Here is a 17546-nt window from a genome sequence, read left to right as displayed (position 1 = left end):
CACACACCCCGTCACCCCTTCCTGAGCACTCGGTGCCAAACAGAGCTCTAAGCACGTTGCACATACTAATTCTCTTTAATCCTCCTGACAACACAGTGGAGTAGGCATTATTAACATTCCTCTTTTGTAGACGAGGAAACTAAGCCACAGGAAGAGCAAGTAATTATCCAGAGTTACCCAGCTGGGAAGTGCCAGGGCCTAGGATTCAGACTCAGGCCCTCTTGGTGCAGAACCCACACGCTTCACTGTCATGCTACACTGCCTCTCAGTGGTGAGAGCTGCAACCCCTGCAGCAGCCACTGTTATTTCACCTCCAGTCTGCAAGCACGAGCGCCTCGAGCCCTTACATCAGCTTGTCATGGGGTCCTGTCATTCTCTCTGTTTTGTGGGTGGCATGGAGATGAGCCCTGACAAGCTCTGAGAAGCTCGTCCAGCCCCATTGGGCAGTGATATTTCCTGGCTCTACTTTTAGATCCTAAGGGAGAGCGGGTGCTTTTCCCCACTTCAGGCCAGAGTGGGGATTGTTTTGTGACAGAGGTGACAGGTGACACAGGTGGCCAGGTGCACGGGGAGGGGGGGGAGTGAGGCTGCTGTGTCCTCTAGTGGTGGGAATGCATGACTCTTCTGTGCTTCTGATCCCTCCTGACAGGCCTCTGTGGCATTTCTGTGACATGCTCCAGATTAACCACCCACCCCAGACCCCAGTCCGGAGCCTCATCTCCCACCCTCTCCCCATCGGGTTCCAGCTGGCTGGATAACTCCTACTCTTGTAAGTCCTCAGCTTAATGCCCCTGCCTCCCTGACTCTCCAGACCAGCTCAGGACCTCCCCAAAAATCCCATCCCATGTACCCTGTGTGTTTCTCCTGGAGCATCATCGTGGGCCTCTTGGCTTCACTGCTGGGCTGGAAGCCCTGGTTATGGGGAGATCAGGATGGGCTCTGGTTTGCCCTTTCTCAGTGACCATGAGAAGACAGCCACCTGGGTGTGCGTCCTGCTTCGTCCTGTCTGGGGTTTCTCTCCCAGATCTTAGGAGCCAAAGCACACAATTCAGCATAAACCCTCAAGTCCTTGGTTTTTGTTTGTTTTTTTTTTTTTTCGGGAGGGGGGAATAGACTGTTCCTTTGGCAATCTGCTTAATTTCCTGCTTTTCCAGAGGAAGAGAAAGACTCTGCTTCTGATTTAATGAACTTTAATTCTTGCTAAAAGTACTGTGTTCTAGGGACTTAAAAAAAATAAATGTCTAAGTCATTTTATTTATTTTCATTGTGAGGGCCTTTGACTTATGTCATCTCATTTAATCCTCATCATAGGCCTGCAAACAGATTTTATCAGTCCATTCTATAGATGAGAAAAGCAAAGTGCAGGGAGGTTGAGAAGTTTTCTGGAGGTCTCACAGCTGTTTGTGATGGGGCTAGACCCTCAAGCCTCGGTCCTTGTGACTCAGAACTGAGTACTCTCTTCTCTGGCTCAGTATTTGGGAATCACATAAGCTGGCTGTGCTAAAGATGGGTAGACTGGCTCACCACATAGAGAAGACCCACAGGGCTTCCGTGGGCTTGTGTGGTGAGCAGTTACACAGGATCGCCCCTCTTCATGGCCCCACATAGTCCCAGCAATCTGGCTCTTCTCTCTGAGCAGGACTGCATCCTCCCCGAGCAGGATGGTACCATCATAGTTAGTAAGGCTCTGAGCAGAGAAGGGAAAGAGGCTGTCATGGGCTGAGTTGCGTCCCACCAAAATATATATGTTGAGATCCTAACCCTGGGACCTCGAATGTGATGGTATTTGGTCTTTAAAGAGGTGATTAAGGTGAAACAAATATCAGGATAGGTCCTAATCCACCTTACAAGAGGAGGAGGTTAGGACCCATAATGGGGAAGATAATGTCAAGACACGGGGAGAAGACAGCCATCTACACACTCAGGAGAGAAGCCTCAAAGACATCAACCTTCTGACACCCTGATCTTGAATTTCCAGCCTCCAGGACTAGGAGAGAATAACTTTTTGTTTAAACCACCCATCTATGGCATTTGTTGTGGCAACCCCTAGCAAATTCATACAGAGGCAAAGGTTGCCAGGAACCTCTTTACAGGATCTGATAGGGTTTGGCCAGAGTACTTCTAGCTCATCTTTGTAACCAGGTCATCTTTTGGAGAAAATTTGCTGAAAAAAAAGGCAGCTTTGCTGGCTATGCCGCAACAGGACTATCTCCATGTGCTGGAGGCCTTCTGGGCTACTTGCACCCAGTGTCCCTGGAGAGCCTGTGGGAAGGCTTCTCTGGCGTGGTCCTTGGCGGAGCTGCCTCCATTCTCATGTGGTGGCTGCTCAGTCACCATGGTAACCGCCTCCCCCATCCTGAGAGCGTGTTCATGCCGAGACATCTAGATAAACCACGCTTTGCTCAGTTCAATCAATGGAGCCCAAGGCTGCATCCTTCTCATCATTGAACTCTCCCTACCACGCTATTAGTACCCTCCTTGCAGGGTCACAAGCCAGTCCAGGGTGCCCCAGAAGCATTGCCTGAGGGTTTGTTTGTATATATTGTGTGGAGATGCTCTCACTCCAGAACAGAGGGAGTACAGGGAGGAGCAGTGGCTGGGAGTTAGGAAGCCAGAACTCTATCCTTGCTCTGCTGGGCTCTGCATGTGGTCCCTGGCACATCACTTGCCAGCCCTGTGGAGCACCCATGGGCGTGGAGCGTAGGTAGTCCTTCCCACAGGGATGCGAGGTGCCTGGCCCATAGATGCGGGGTCCAGGGCTGCCCTCCACAGCTCTCTGAAGGTTTGACTGTGTCTCCAACCTCAGTTAGTTGCTGCATCTTTATAGCATCATCTGTTGCGGTGCTGCCGCTAGAGTCTGTTGTGATGTTAGTTAATATTTGTGTACTTCTTTGATGTTTCTGGGATGGTTTCCATACCCACTTCTCACTTGAACTCCTTCCCAAACAAACCAATGATATTTATTCATTTCGTGTGCCTGACTTGTTTCATGGCCAGGGGAAATTTGGCCAAGGATGAGAGATGGCCCTGTGTACCTGTGCCCACCCCCTGTTCAGGTAGGGGAGATGAGGCTCAGAGGGAAACCTCAGAAGAATGGGACCACTGGAGGTCCTGTGACCTTCTCCCCGACATTTCAGGGGCTCTCCGGGTGGGGCCTCATGGGCTTGCAGCCCAGGGATTGAGGGCTGACATCGGTGCTCCATGCCGATATGACCTTGGCTGGCTTCAGGCCATCAGGCCATGCCTTTGGCAGCAGGAGATGAAGGAGTTTCTATAAAAATCTCTGCAAACCTGATGACTCTGCAGAAGGCCCGCCTGGAGTACATTCCAGTGTCCTTGACAGCAAGAGCCACAGACTTTGCTCCAGGATGGGATGAATGCCTGTTTCTGAGCTTTGCGGACTCCCCCAGGGAAGGCCTGGAGCTCACAGGGTACAGGGGGCACTGGAGGATGGCCTCATGCTGGCGGCAGGGGGTGGGGTCGGGCCAGGGGGGCTGCTTTATACCCTGGTCCTGTGTGGGATCAAGGAGGGAGACTGCTGTGACAAAAGCAAGATTGCAGTCCTTCTTCTAGGCCTGGGGCCAGCCAAGTACAGCCCTAGGCCCCGAACGCCCCTCTTGGTATTTTACATTCACTCAGCTGCTCCCATTCATCTACATGTTGTCTGTGCCTGTTTTGCAATAGAGCACCAGAGTTGGTGAGTGGAGATGAGAGCTTAGAGCCTGCTAAGCCTAAAATGTTTACTCTCTAGCCTTTTATAGACATCTACCTGCCCTGGATCTAGAGCACCCGTTCACACTGAAGGTAAATGGATTTATTGTATGACAGGAGGCAGGAGAGGAGCCGGGAGGAGCCAGAGACCTCCCCTGAGGCTAGTGCTCCAGGGAGCGGCACCCCTCTCCACCCACTCAGGCTGTCAGGGGCTGGGGTTTGCACTTCCCACCCTTGCTCTGCTTTGCCCCTGTCATAGCGGGTATATTGCTAGCTCTAGAATCCAGCTTAGCCAGTCCTGGGCTGGGACCCTCTGCCAAGTCCCAAGGAGCGGCTTTTCCTTGCTGAGCCTCCACGTCCCCATCCACAGGATGGGGTGCATGTTACTTGCAGGTGGAGAGGTTGGAACAAGACACAGATGTGAAGCAGGATGATTGTGGCCATTCCACAGGGCATATCAGGTGCATATAGGTGCCAGGTGCTGGGCTGGAGTTAGGTGTATAAATGGCAACACGATTTTGCCCGCACTCAGATGAGTGAAGCAGACAGGACAGATAGTATTTGCAGCCTGAAAAGCTCAGTGCTAGCAGGTCTATGAGCAGAGTGCAGTGGGGACCTAAGGAAGGCACTGTGGGGAATCCGACCTTCCCAAGAACCTTGCAGAAACCCGATGAGTAGCGCTCTTGAGCACTCATGTGGCTGCAGCAAGGCTTCCTGTGTGCTGCAGGGTGATGGCTTTTTAAATGGCCCTTGTCAGTGACAGCCCCCTGCTAAAGGACCCCCACCCTGCTCCCCTGGCTTGGCGTCTCCCTGAGCCCAGGTTCGTCTCCACTTTAAGGGCTTCTTACCCTTGAGATGGGTGTTACTCTTCCTGAGCTGCCCCCGCCTGGCCCGGGTCACAGGGACCCATGAGGACAGGCTGATTGGCTCACTGACCTCAGCAGCTGTCCTAAGAAGCCCCTGCTGTGTGCTGGGTGCTGCAGCAGTGACCCTGACAGACTAGGAAGGTGGGCAGTCAACCAGAAGCACTGGGCTACTAGTACGATAGCCACGCCACTGCTGCCCAGCTCCCAGAAGCAGCCTGGTGTCTGAGTTTCCCATGGATGCCAGAACAAATGTCTGCAAACTGTGTGGCTTTACAACAGAAATTTCCTCCAGTTCTGCAGGCCAGAAGTTTGCAGTCCAGATGCTGGCAGGGCTGTGCTCCCTCTGGAGGCTACCCAGGAGGCTCTGTCTTGCCTCTCCCAGCTCTTGGTGGCCTCAGGCCTTCCTGGCAGCCACCTGACTCCAGCCTGCCTCTATGGTCACGTGGCCTCTGTGGGGGTCTCTTAGAAGGACACCTGTCACTGGTTTAAGGCCCACTCCAGACACCCAGGATGGCCTCCTCTTAAAGATGCTTCAGTATATTCTACAAAGATTCTTTTTCTCAATGAGGCCACATTCACAGTTTCTGGGGTTAGGATACGGATAGGTATTAAGGGGCTACCATTCAACCTACTGTTCTGGAGAAAATCCCTCATGCTCAGTCAGGGGCTGTGGCACCAGGGGAGTCGTCATCGTCATCATCCTCCTCCTCCCTACACAACCTGCTCCTCTCTCCACCTCCCTAGTCTGCAAACTTAGTTGTCAAGGTGTGACTGGAGGTTAAACAGAGGCCCATCAGACAGGTAGAGCGCAATTAGATTGAAAACAGAACATGAATAATTCACGTAGCTTTGCTGGGGTGGGGAGCAGGGGGGTGCTTGTAGATGAGTCTAATTATGCTCAGTCTCCATGGAGGCCAGTCTGCCATGAACCTCATCAAGCACCGTGTTTGAGTGGGTTTTATGCCACTGACCATGAAATGGGGAGAGGCCACCTGGGGGTCAATGCTCCAAATGAAAAGGTTCTCCAGGATCATGCCCAACCCCTCATTTTGCAAATGGGAGAAACAGGCTTTAGGAACAGGAATGACATTTGCGCGTGGCACTGAACATTCCAGAGAGCGTGAAGACCACACACTTAGCCCAAGGCCTCCAGCTTCTGACCCAGCACAAGTCCCGCCAAAGCCAAAGCCACCACATATGGTCACAGTTGGACCAAATGTCCCATGGCCCACGTGCACAAGGCTACTCAGTGTGAGTCCAGGAGGAGGGTTTGCAGTATCTATATAATGTAATTATCATGCCGTGGAGTCTTCATTCTCACCTACGTCCCTTGTCAGGAGTCTGTCTTCCAGCCCGGCTCTGTGATGTGATGAAGGGAACTCAACAGGAATGGCCCCACTCAATACCCACCTGCACCTGCAGGGAGCTAGGGAGCAGGTGCAGGGCAGGTCCTGTGGTGAGCAGAGCCCGAGGTCTTGGAGAGGCTGCCCTGGAGTCAGGTCTGGTGCCCATGCACTGAAGGATGCTGTGCTGTCCCGGGAGATGTGGGCACAGCTCTGGGCCCTGCCCTGGGATTCAGAGGCGTGAGACTGCCTGCTGAGCCTCAGGAGCCCTTGCCCTACAGGGGCCCTGGCCTGTTGGCCATGGCTGTGGTTTTGTCTTCCTCCACTGGGATCACATAGAAATATTTCCCATTCATCTCTCCAGCACCCACTGGAGCCAGAGTCCTTTGTTTGAAACAGCAAGAGATTTCCTGAGTGTTGCTTGAGCGCTAAGAACTCTGGGTCCTGGGCTGTCAGCGGGACCCTGGCAGGGGACGCTATGTCTCCTGAGCCCACACACAGGACCCTCCATCCATGTGCATCATCCTTAGCCAGCTCTGTGTCACCTGGTTCTGGCCTGTTTGATGCAGAAGGCTGCAGACATAATGGACTACCTTGTACTTCTAAAAGCCGTCATGCCTCATACATATTTGTAACAAGTGTTGTCATGAGGCTGCCAGGATTGGTTAAGCATCATGGGGTCACAGGAGGCATGCACTCTGGAATTGAGCAAAAAGGCTTGGCCATGGGCCCCTCATGAGTCTCGGAGTGGCAGGTGGGGCCCTGGAGAGGAGGCTTCTGAGCCCCCACACTGCGCTTCCTCTATGGGCACCAGTGTGCAAAGCGTCCCGGTCTTCCTATCTTTGTGAAAAGATTTTCATGAACACCAGCCTCCGTTCCCATGAGCCAGACGCTAAGTAAATGTGGGTGGCCGGTGACTGAGCACATGGCCTATGACTCACAATGAACAACGGTCGTAAACAGAACAGTTGTCGTTGTCGTCGGGTACGTAAAAGTTTTGGTCTTTGTGGAGGCAGCGCCATTGGAGTTCAGACGTCACCCCTTTGATTCTTCTCCATTGAGGTGTGTTCTCGAACATCCTGTGGGATGTGAAGGCGGGCCTGTGAAGAGGCTTTGGACACCAAGTGGGTCGAGAGGGTAGGTTATGTGCGGAAGAAACAGACGATTGGAAAATCTCAGAGGCTTGAAACAGCCCAGGGATATTTCATAGAGCAGGCCACCCAAGGTGAGGGTCTCAGAGCAGAGGGGAACATGTCACCGCACACCACGTGCTGGCTCTCACCACTACAGCCTGGGAGTGACACATGGTACCTGTCACTTCCGCCTTCCATTCATCAGGAAGAGCAATAAAGGAGTGGCTGCCCTGAGTCCCACGGGGGCCCGGGGGCCCGTGGACAAATCCCCCCCTCACCCCGCCCCCGAAGGGAAGCTGCAGTGGTTGGCAGGGCGTTTCCACCTTATCCCACTGCATCCTGCTCCCTGGGAGTCATAGCCCTATGACACAGCGTAAACACATGTCGACTGCAAGCCAGCCTGCATCCCCTGAGGCCTGGGCGCTTCTGTGTCCCCCAGGCTTCACTGGACCTTTGTGGCCTGCGTTCTGCAAAGAGAATTCAGTCCCTCTGGTGCAGAGCATCAAACAGGTGCTGTGCTAATGTGCATGATATTTCGTAAACAGCCGCACATTTTCCCTGGACACCACTTTAAGTTGGGGGAGAAAAAAAAAATAAGTTGGGGGAGAAACTGAAGCTGTTCCCAAGCAGGTGTCTGCAGGCGCTTAGCCCCCGGAGGATGGGGAGGGAATTGGCACAGAAGTGTTGGCTCTTACTGTTCTGTCTCATTTTTCATGATTTAATCTCTGCTTCTTATCATACCAGAAAACCGCAGTTTCCTGGGAAACCAGCCCAGGCTCCTTCTTCCTCCTCTCTCTATTTTTATGTGATTCTAATTTTCTGGTTATATAGTGAGGTGCTTCCAGCAGCAGTATTTGAATGTGAGTGCACAGACCCTCCTTGCTGCCTCTGGTCACTTAGATCCATCTTTTATGATGTTTTATAAACTCTCATGTTCACAAAAGTCAGAAAATGCCTCTTAATGAGGCTGCGGTGAGAGGGGGAGGGAGGGCTGATGGCTGGTGAGTCTCAGACTTTCAATCAGAATTTTCCGCATGATAAAAAATACTTATGTCCCTGATACTCACTGAGCTCTGTAATGTGCCAAGCAGTGAGCAAGGGGCTTTGCCTCTTCTGATTTTCACAGCAAGACTGCGTTAGAACTGTTGGCCTATTTTATAGGTGAGGAACCAGAGGCATGAAGAGCCCCTCGACTGCACAGGCAAAAGGTGGCAGAGCTGGGATTTGAACCTTGGACTCCTGGGCCCACACGCACATTCATAGGGAGGAGAGGGCAAAAGCCCCATACAGGGCTGGGGAGACCAGAGACCAGGATGTCGCTGTCAGAGAGGAAAGTGACTTTAGGGCCCAGTGACTAGTCAGATCTGAAGCTGGAGAGGAAGAGGGGCGATGCCAGGCTCTGAAGGCTACACCAGGCGGTTCCGGTTCACTGCTATAGGCAACAGGCAATGGATGGGGCTCACTGCTGAGCCATCCTGGACAAGTTGCTTACCCTCTCTGGGCTCTAGAGCATCCCTCTAGAGTCAGGGATACTTTCTTTGCAGGCGACAAAATACTTGATCCTAAACAGAAAATGGATTTATTGGCTTCCACGCTTAATCACCCAAGGGCCTTGGCTTCTGATGAATCCTGATTCAGGATTCAAATGGCCTTGCCAGGTCTTTCCCCCCAGTCTATCTTTGGGGCTATCTACCCCACCCATGGACTCCAGGTCTCCCTTGTCACAGCAGCAAGTATGCACCCCTCCTCTGCACACCACCCAGCCCAGCAGAGGACAGAGCTGCTCCCAGCATCCCCCACATCTCAAGCCTGGAGCCCCTCTGTTGGCACCTCCGAGGCCACGTGCTCATCACTCATGGTGATTGCGAGTGGAGGGGAAGGCACAGATGAGAGCGGAGAACCCAGACAGGCAGAGAACTTTTTCTGCCAGGGAGAATCTCAATGCTGTGGACAGAAGGGGAGTGGGTTCCGGGGGTGGGGGTACCCATACGCTCAGCTCCAGGCACAATTCACTGAGTGATGGGGAGAACCGAAATTGTTTACCAGGAGCCCAGCACATACTAGGCACTCAAACCCTCCTTGCCTTCTGCTTGGCCCCTGGTGAGGGGGCTGGAGGGGAGGCTGGGCACCTGGTGGGAGCCAGCTGGGAGAAAGCACAGGTCAGATGGGAGGCTGCGGGTCCAGGCGGATGGGGACAGTAGACGGCACCCAGCAGGGGCAGCCAGTGGGCGGTTGGGCATGCAGGTCTGCAGCTCAGATACTGTCTGGGGCTTTGTCCAGGAGTCTCAGGAATGGAGATGCAGCACAGATGCAGGGTGGATGGGAAGGCAGTGCGGCGAGGGTGCCCTCCCTTCTCTGCCCTTTCCTTGACAGCGCCAGACATCGTGGACATCAAGCCGGCCAACATGGAAGACCTCACAGAGGTGATCACAGCATCTGAGTTCCACCCCCACCACTGCAACCTCTTTGTGTACAGCAGCAGCAAGGGCTCTCTGCGTCTCTGCGACATGCGTGCAGCCGCCCTGTGTGACAAGCACTCCAAACGTAAGTGTCGACACCATCCAGGACCCCGTACAAAGTGGGGGTGGCAGGGCAGCAGCCATCCTGGTGCTGTGGCCCGGGGCGGGTGGGAGTAGCATAGGTGTGTTTTGCACTGTCTGGGGCTGGGGGGATCCTGGTCTTGCCGCCCACTGCCCCCCGAGTTCCCCGAGAGGAGCTGCCCAGCTTCTAGGGAGCAGGCAGCTAAAACAAAGGTCAGGGAGTAGGCTGGGAGCCAGAAGCTTAGGAAGGACCATACTCAGTGGTCAACTCCTCCAGGAAGCCTTCCCTGACCCCCACATTGGTTCAGGCCCCTTCTTTGTGCCCCCAGAGTCCCCAGAGATTCCCTCTCATGGACTGGCCACACCCTGTAGACCTTTCTGTGGGCTGGGGAGTCTCCCCCAGCAGCCTGTGAGCTCCACAAGGTCAATTCCTGGTGCTGGAACCCACTACAGGACCAGCTGGGGGGATGCCATAGGGGTGCTGTGGGGATCCGGGCTGAGCAAGGTCCAGGGAAGGCCAGAGGACAACTGTCACGACCACACAACAGCTCTCACTTACTGGATGCGCTGAGCTGGGTGCCCAGACAACTCTGCCACATCCTCTCACCCTCACTTGAGTTCTGACGAAGTCCCGAACAGAACAGGAAACTTAGGTTCCAGGGATGGGTCCAAGATCACCCAGAGTGAAAAGTGGTGAGGCAGGACCTGAAGCCTCTGGGATGTCCCAGCTGGTGCTCTCACCACCAGGCTGGGCTGCTTGGTGCTGGCATCCCCAGAGGCCCCCAAAGGCAGAGGATCAGGGGAAGTCAGGCCACAGTGTCCTTCCTAGGTAACCTTGCCATGGTAGCAGGGGTACAGGGACAGACAGGACCCAGTCAGGGGGGCGGGGACTGCTGTTCATCTCTGTATGCACCCCAGTGCCTACAACAGCATCTGGAAATAAGTACTTGTTGAGTGAACAAATGAATGAGTGACCAGTAGGCTGGCAGAGGCGGGTTTATCAGAGGTCTGTTGGAAGGGACTGGGTCACTCTCTTCTCCTCAGGAACGAAGTTTCCCTAGACAGTCCAAGAGGGTGGCTCTCAGTTGGTGCACAGGGACTCAGGCTCAGGACTCTCAGCAGCTGCCAGCCCCTCCCCACTCCTTGGCAAGCTCCGTCCCCCTACCTCTCACCACACTGTTCTTTCCTGGGCACGTCCATGCTCCAGCGTCCGGGGCTTCCTCACTGGGCACAGTGTCCTTTCTGGGTTTGCACCTGCTCAAGCAGCTGTCACCCATCCATGAGCCCCAAACCTCTCCAGGGGAGCCCAGACAGAGCCCTCATGCACATACTCAGCCCCAGGAACAGCCTTCTCTCGCTGAGTGGCCAGCGCTCTGCAGGTCAGGGGAAGGATTGGTTTTATTCTAAATGAGAAGAGAAACCAGCAGAAGGTTGAGGGCAGGGCAGGATGTCACAAGACACGTGTTTGAAAAAAAGAAACTGGGATCCCTGGGTGGCGCAGCGGTTTGGCGCCTGCCTTTGGCCCAGGGCGCGATCCTGGAGACCCGGGATCGAATCCCACATCAGGCTCCCGGTGCATGGAGCCTGCTTCTCCCTCTGCCTGTGTCTCTGCCTCTCTCTCTCTCTCTCTCTCTCTGTCTGTCTGTGTGTGACTATCATAAATACATAAAAATTAAAAAAAAAAAAAGAAACTGCAGAGGTCAACATGGAAGCAGGGGTGGGAGGAGCCAGGGTTCATTGAGAATAAACAGTGGACCCTGGGTGGGATAGCAAAGGTGGGGAGACAGGTCCCATCCTGGGTGTTCTTTGAAGCCTGAGCTAACAGGCTTTGCCAAGTGGTGTGTGGACCATGATGACTCCATCGGAGGTTTGGTTTGTGTGGTGGGTGGAGGTGGGGTCCTGTCCAGGGGCCAGACAGCAGACATACTGGGGGCAGGGCAGCCAGGAGCAGAGATGGGACCAACAGGCCTGTTCTGGACACGGTACGTTGGGATTGTGTTGGGCCCCAAGGAGGGCTGTCGGGACAGGGTCCTGGCTGGAGATAAAGGTATGAAGTTTCCAGTGTGTGTGGATGGACAGGAAGCCCAGGATGTGAGTGTGGACAGTGCCCAGCCCCCTAAGAGCAGCCCAGGGCTGCATTGGGGTCCCAGAGCTGCCTAAACAGATAACCACAAACTTGGTAGCTTAAAACAACACAAATTTTTTTTCTCTTATAGTTCTGCAGTTCAGAAGTCTGACATGAGTCTTATCCGACAAAAATCAAGGTGTCAGCAGGGCTGGTTCCTTCTAAGGCTCCGGGGACAGGGGGTGGAATCCATGCATCCCTATCTCCAGCCTCTGGGGCCGCCTGCAGTGCCTGGCTCTCGGCCCTCCCTCCAGCTGCAGCCCTCCCTCCAACTGCGTAGCCAGTGCTGGCTTTTCTCATGCTGCATCTGCTGACCCTGCCTCTCCTGCTCCCCTTCCACTTTTAAGGACTCTGGTGATGACAGTGGGCCCACCTGGATGATTGAGCTCATAGGCAATCTTAATTTCCCCTTTGCCACATACCATAACATATTGCCAGGTGCTGTGAATTAGGGTACAGACCGCTCTGGGGCTGTTGTTCTGCACCCCCATCCCAGACCACCTTGTGCCCGCAGCCTGTGGCTCAGGATGGAGACTTGTCCGTGTGCAGCTCTGGGTCAGACTGGCACAGAACAAGGTGAAGAGAGGAGAGCCTGGGCTCTGCTCCTGGGCCCAGCCTGAGCCCATGTGAGCCCCATAGGAAGGAAGAAGGATGAGACTTCATGGTCCAGCCTTTTTTATAGGGGCTGAATTCAGAAACACTCTAAACATCCAACAGAGCAAACGACAAGTGAATGACGGTGCCATCTGTATCCTGGAAGGTTGTCTGGTCATTTAGAATATTGAGTTAGAAGATTTTTAATGACACGAGGAAAAGGTTATGTTAAAGTATTTTGTGGGGGTAAGAAAGCCAGGCAAAAACTATTTTCGCCCAACAGTGGCAACAGGAAACAGGGGCAAGAAACATGCCAAGCAATGGTCCCTGCATGGCGGGCTCTAGAAAGTCATACAGTATTCTTCTCTATCTAAGCTGTCTGTGTATTTGCATTTTAGCTTGGATTTTAACTCTTAATCAGGAAACACGTGTGTGTGCAGGAAGGCTGGGATCTGGGGAGTAGAGAGACAGCTCCGTGCACCCTACACTCTTTGAATGATGTTTCTCAGGGGCTGGAGGGGAAGTCAGAGTCCCCCTTGGCTTCTGTCATCTGGTTCCCCAAAGGTCTGAGTGAGTGGCCACCTACCAGGGCAGCCGTCACTTGCAGGCTTCCAGAGCACAGGCACATGCACGTGGATTTCGGGCATGTAGCTGTCACACACCCTGGGGTGTATGCGCTGCAGGTGAATCACTCACAACCTCAAGAGTGCAAGAATTAGACCTTCATGTTGGATGACTCAACTCCATTTGTGTTTCTGGCCTCCTCTCCCGGAGTGGCCGTGAACATAGTAACTGGAGTTGCCTCTTCCTAGATCACGTTGAGATTCCAGAAGGCGTTTGTAGGGCCAAGGCATGAAGAGGGAGTGGTCTCTGTAGCTTCTGACCACTATGACCTCATGCTGTGCCCAGGCAGCCCTGGGGTCAGGGCTCTTGCAGAGACATTTTTCCATAAATGCAAAAATTCTGCTTTTTGTATAAACATTTACAAGTGATGTAAATGATTATAAAGGAGATTACAATCTTCAACTGTCTTTTTTTCACTCTTTGTCCAGTTTTTTTTTTTTGTCCAGTTTTATTAGGATTATCCAACTCTTATAAAACAAGCTAGGTGGGCCACACTCTTTCTTTGCCTAAAACAGTTATTTTAGCATTTGCTCCTTGAAGTCTTAGTGAAACTCATGTGTAGATCTGTTTCAATGATTGGATTATGCAGGTTTGCTATTGGAACAGATTCTGTATTTTCAATTTTTCTAGACTTCTTTTTTTTCGTTCTCAAACTCAGTATCTTGCCAGAAACTTTCCCTTTAATGCCAGTCAAGGGATCATCCACAGTCTTTTTTGGCGCCAAGCGTGCTTTGCGGCTTGTTTTCTAGTTCTTGCGTCACCTGCCTTCAGTAGTGAGCAGACGGAGTGTTTGCTTTCCCCAGAGCAGATGATCGGAGGAGGATCCGAGACATAAACTCAGAACAGCACCCCGTGTGCCGCAAGTGCTCAACAAACGTCAGCTGGGCTGTTGCTGCCCGAGCTCTGGGCCAGCGCATCACAGGAATCCCACAGGGGGAAGCGACCAACGTGATCCCCTGTTTGAGGGACTCCATGCCCCGGCACAGCACAGGCTCTGTGCTGTCAAAAGCAGAAATAACTGTCTATTTTGAGGCATCATGGATGGTGTTTCCATGGTTACCCTGTCATAATGACTAGCAGACAAAAGACTCGAATTTCCACTGCTATGGAGGAAGATGTGAGGATGCAGGCTGGGCAGTGGAGTGGCCCGAGCAGCCCAGCTCTGCCCCTGACAGAGGACCCAGGGAAGCCACCGCACCTCTCTCTGTGCCTCGATTTCCTTAACTGTCCAGTGCCAGAATCAACATCCACTCGTGATCCAGGACACCCTTCATCCAGTGAAGGGAAAGTCCCTGTTTCACCTGTTGGGAGGAGTTGTCTTGACCATGAATCTCTGAGTGCCACTACCAGCCACTCCTGAGTTTGGGCAGCAACTGGATCAGTGGACAGAAGCGAGGTATCAAGGAAAAGATCTCATCTTTGGGTCTGTTTAAAAACTCAGCTTCAACAACAACCATTTGTGTTCTGATTTGCAACAGCCGCAAAGGCATCCTGGCTTCTAGAGGCTGCTGTATCCCTCAGCTCACGGCCCTTCCGTCATCTCAAGTGTGGCATTCCAACCTCTGCTCCATCGTCCCGTCTCCTTCTGCCTCTGACCTTCCTACTTTTCTCATAGGGACCTTTGTGGTTACAGTGGGGCCGCCTGGAGAATCCAGGATAATCTCTGTAGCTCAAGATCCTTTACTCACCCACATCTGCAGAGTCTTTTGCCATGTGTCTCATTCCAGAGATTAGAAAGTGGACATCTTTAGGGGCTGTTACTGTTTCCCACATCTGCAGCACAGAGAGGTTAAGGTGTTTTCCCAAGATCACACAGCTAGGTGGAGCTAGGATACAGGCTCTGATGGTCCCACGCCTATAAACTTTTATGTTTCTCACTTAATCTTCACTAAGATTCACAGCCTGAGAACTAAGAACTCTCATGAGGATTGTGGATGAGCGAGGATTGTTGAAAGGGGCCAGGTGGGGCCGACTCCCAGGACTCACTCCTGATCACGAATCTGGGGTAGGAAGACCAGACCCAGCCACCTCTGCCAGGAAGGCTCCAGATATCTGGAGACAGAGCCAGGGCAAAGGTCTCCAACAGAGGGAACACCCAGTGCAAAGGCAGGAGTAAAGCAGGCAGAGATGGGAAGTGAGGGCAGAGAGGTGTGTGGTTAGAGAGGGGTCCCCAGGCAGAGGTCTTACAGACCATGCCAGCTCTTTGGGTTTACTCTGAAAGGACAGGAGCCACAGGGACCCTTCCCTGATGCGCAAGTCGGGGGGGGGGGGGGGGGGGGGGGACACGGTGGAGGAGGGGAGGCAGTCAGGTCCTGCATCCGCCCCCTGCAAAGTCCAGCCTGCTGGCCCTCCAGGCTCTGTGCCCAGAGCAGGCTCCTGCCCTTACAGAGCTGAGTGGAGAGGTAGGCAAATGCCAAGTAAACAGGAGCATCGAGCGGGGGACGTTTCTGAGGATGTCTCCTGCTGCAGTTGGCTTTCGATTACGATTACTATGGTCCAAAGAGGCTTCTCGGCACACCTCAAAGGATGAAAGAGAGCAAGTGAGCCTGGGAAGGGAGGGGGCAGAAGGCGGGGCTGAGTCCCCCCCCCCCAGCAGGTGGGAGGAGCCTGGGAAGAGGTGGAGGCAGAAGGCAGGGCTGAGGGCCCCCAGGAGATGCAAGGAGCCTGGGAAGGGGGGGCAGGAGGCGGGGCTGAGGGGGTTGTCCAGCGGGTGGGAGGAGCCTGGCTGCAGCACTAGGGAAGGAGCAGGCTGATGGATGATGGCTGAGAGGTGGCGACAAATCATGCAGGGCCAGGGCCACAGTGAGGATCGGGTTTAATTTTGTCCATTGAGGTCCATCAAACGGTGCTGAGCAGGGGACAATTGACAGCTCTTCATCAGCTAACATTCATTATACCCACCACCTTGTAACAACTCCCTGTTCCTCCCCACTTGGAACCCCCTCTACCTTCCTAGTGGCCGGGGGTTGCAGGGGTCAGGGGCCGGGAGGCTGTCATGCAGGTGGCCTCTCCCCCAGCAGTGGCTGCAATGAGGTGCCTGTCAGGGGAGGGGGGTACCCTGTGACCCATAATCCACTCTTCCTCCTGTGCCCAGCAAGGCTAGCCTGGGCTCCTGGAGCCTGATGGGGGGCCAGCCTGGACTTGTGCTCATCATTCAGGGCGGAGGAGGGGCTCGATGCCAGGGCAGCATGAGCAACAACCCAGCAGGACCCCATCTGCTCCTTCAGGCCCGCATCTTCCTGTGTCCCCCCAGAGCCCCTCCTCTGTGCATCTGTCTGTTTCTCTCCAAGGCCTCACTGGCCTGCACAGTTGAGGCTGAACGTGTGGCTCAAGTCAGTGCAGGTCTAGCTCTAAGTCTGATCCCTCCTTCATCCTGTCCCCATCTGATCAACTCTCCTGGTTCCGTTTCACCCTCTCCTACCCACCCATGACCAGAGACAGGAGTGCAATGGAGCAGGTGCCACCCAGAGGGACACAGAGCAAGAGCTGCAGGCACTCAGAAGCCACTTCTAGCAGATACAGGCTTCAGTGGGTGAGTGAAGCCTAGAAACTTCAGTGGGATCATATTAGGTTGGGGAAGAAATGTCGAGAAGAGGTGGCATTGACAGGCAGCACTGAAGGTTCTTTCCACCCTGTGAGTAGGGCTGGGGTCTGAGTAAGGCTCCAGCCTGGGCAAGGATGCTCAGATGACCAAGGACAGAGGAAGGAGCCCTGCCTGAACAGCTCACAGTCCCATGACTGTGACCACATATCCCTGCAGATGCCATCCAGGAGAGTACCCCAGGCTCAGGCTGTGCAGGCAGCAAGGCTGAGTATTTTCTTTGGAGAGAATCTGGATGAGATACATGTAGAACAGGGCATTTGAATTAGGGTTCTGAAGGATGTATAGGAGTTGGTAAGAAAGACGAGTAAAAATGAGAAAGGAAATTTCAGGGAGAGAAAATGAGAAAAAAAATTACTCTAAAAATAGCTACACGTTTTTACTGACCCGCCCCTCATTGAGCTGGGTGCTTCCAGTGATTCCCTCTGGAGATCCCATCGTGCTTGCTGTCCAGGTGAGGCACATTGTGCTCAGGCTAAGGGGCTTGCCAGAGGGCACACAGAGCTTGCTCTGCTCTGATGCCGGGTATGGCAGCACAGGGTGTTGGAAGAGGCATTCATTTAAGGGGACCCTGAGAGTGAATTGTTCAGGGTATTGCCCTGGGGGCCTTGCTTGGCCTCGCCTTTTTCGAGGCCCTTGGGGCCCTGGGCAGAGAGGCAGTTGGAGGGTGGCTGGAGAAGCAGCCGGTGAAGGCCTGGTTAGGAAGGAGCTTGTCGTCTACCTGTAGGAACCCGAATCTTGATCCTGTAGGCAGTGGAAGCCATAGAGAGCTTTAAGCAACAGAGGAATGCTCGTTCAACTGCGGACGAGGCTGGAGAGGAAGGCCCGCACCCAACCTCTGGCTTCACCTTCCCATTCCTGGGGTGCACAGGTGCTTCAGAGCTGGGCTCCCTAGGACCCCTTCACCTCATTTTGGGGAGTGTGAAGGGCTTCTCACCCTTCCCCACTGTATGCCAGCAGCGATGCCATGGACACCCAGACAGGAGGAGGTGGTTTTCAGGGAACCAAC

At 53.7% G+C, this 17546-nt stretch overlaps 1 protein-coding gene across 2 annotated transcripts in view; it reads left to right on the top strand.

Annotated features, from left to right (window-relative positions):
* Nucleotides 1-17546, top strand: part of PPP2R2C (protein phosphatase 2 regulatory subunit Bgamma) — a 131962-nt gene that overhangs the window by 96139 nt on the left and 18277 nt on the right. For both annotated transcript variants that reach the window (XM_025999870.2, XM_025999880.2), the window contains exon 6: nucleotides 9433-9597. In XM_025999870.2, coding sequence (XP_025855655.1) covers nucleotides 9433-9597 — 165 coding nt within the window. The remainder of the gene's footprint in view (nucleotides 1-9432; nucleotides 9598-17546) is intronic.

The sequence above is a fragment of the Vulpes vulpes genome, chromosome 14 (assembly GCF_048418805.1).
Source record: "Vulpes vulpes isolate BD-2025 chromosome 14, VulVul3, whole genome shotgun sequence".
Taxonomy (NCBI): Eukaryota; Metazoa; Chordata; class Mammalia; order Carnivora; family Canidae; genus Vulpes; species Vulpes vulpes.
This window is presented reverse-complemented; position numbering and strand designations above follow the sequence as displayed.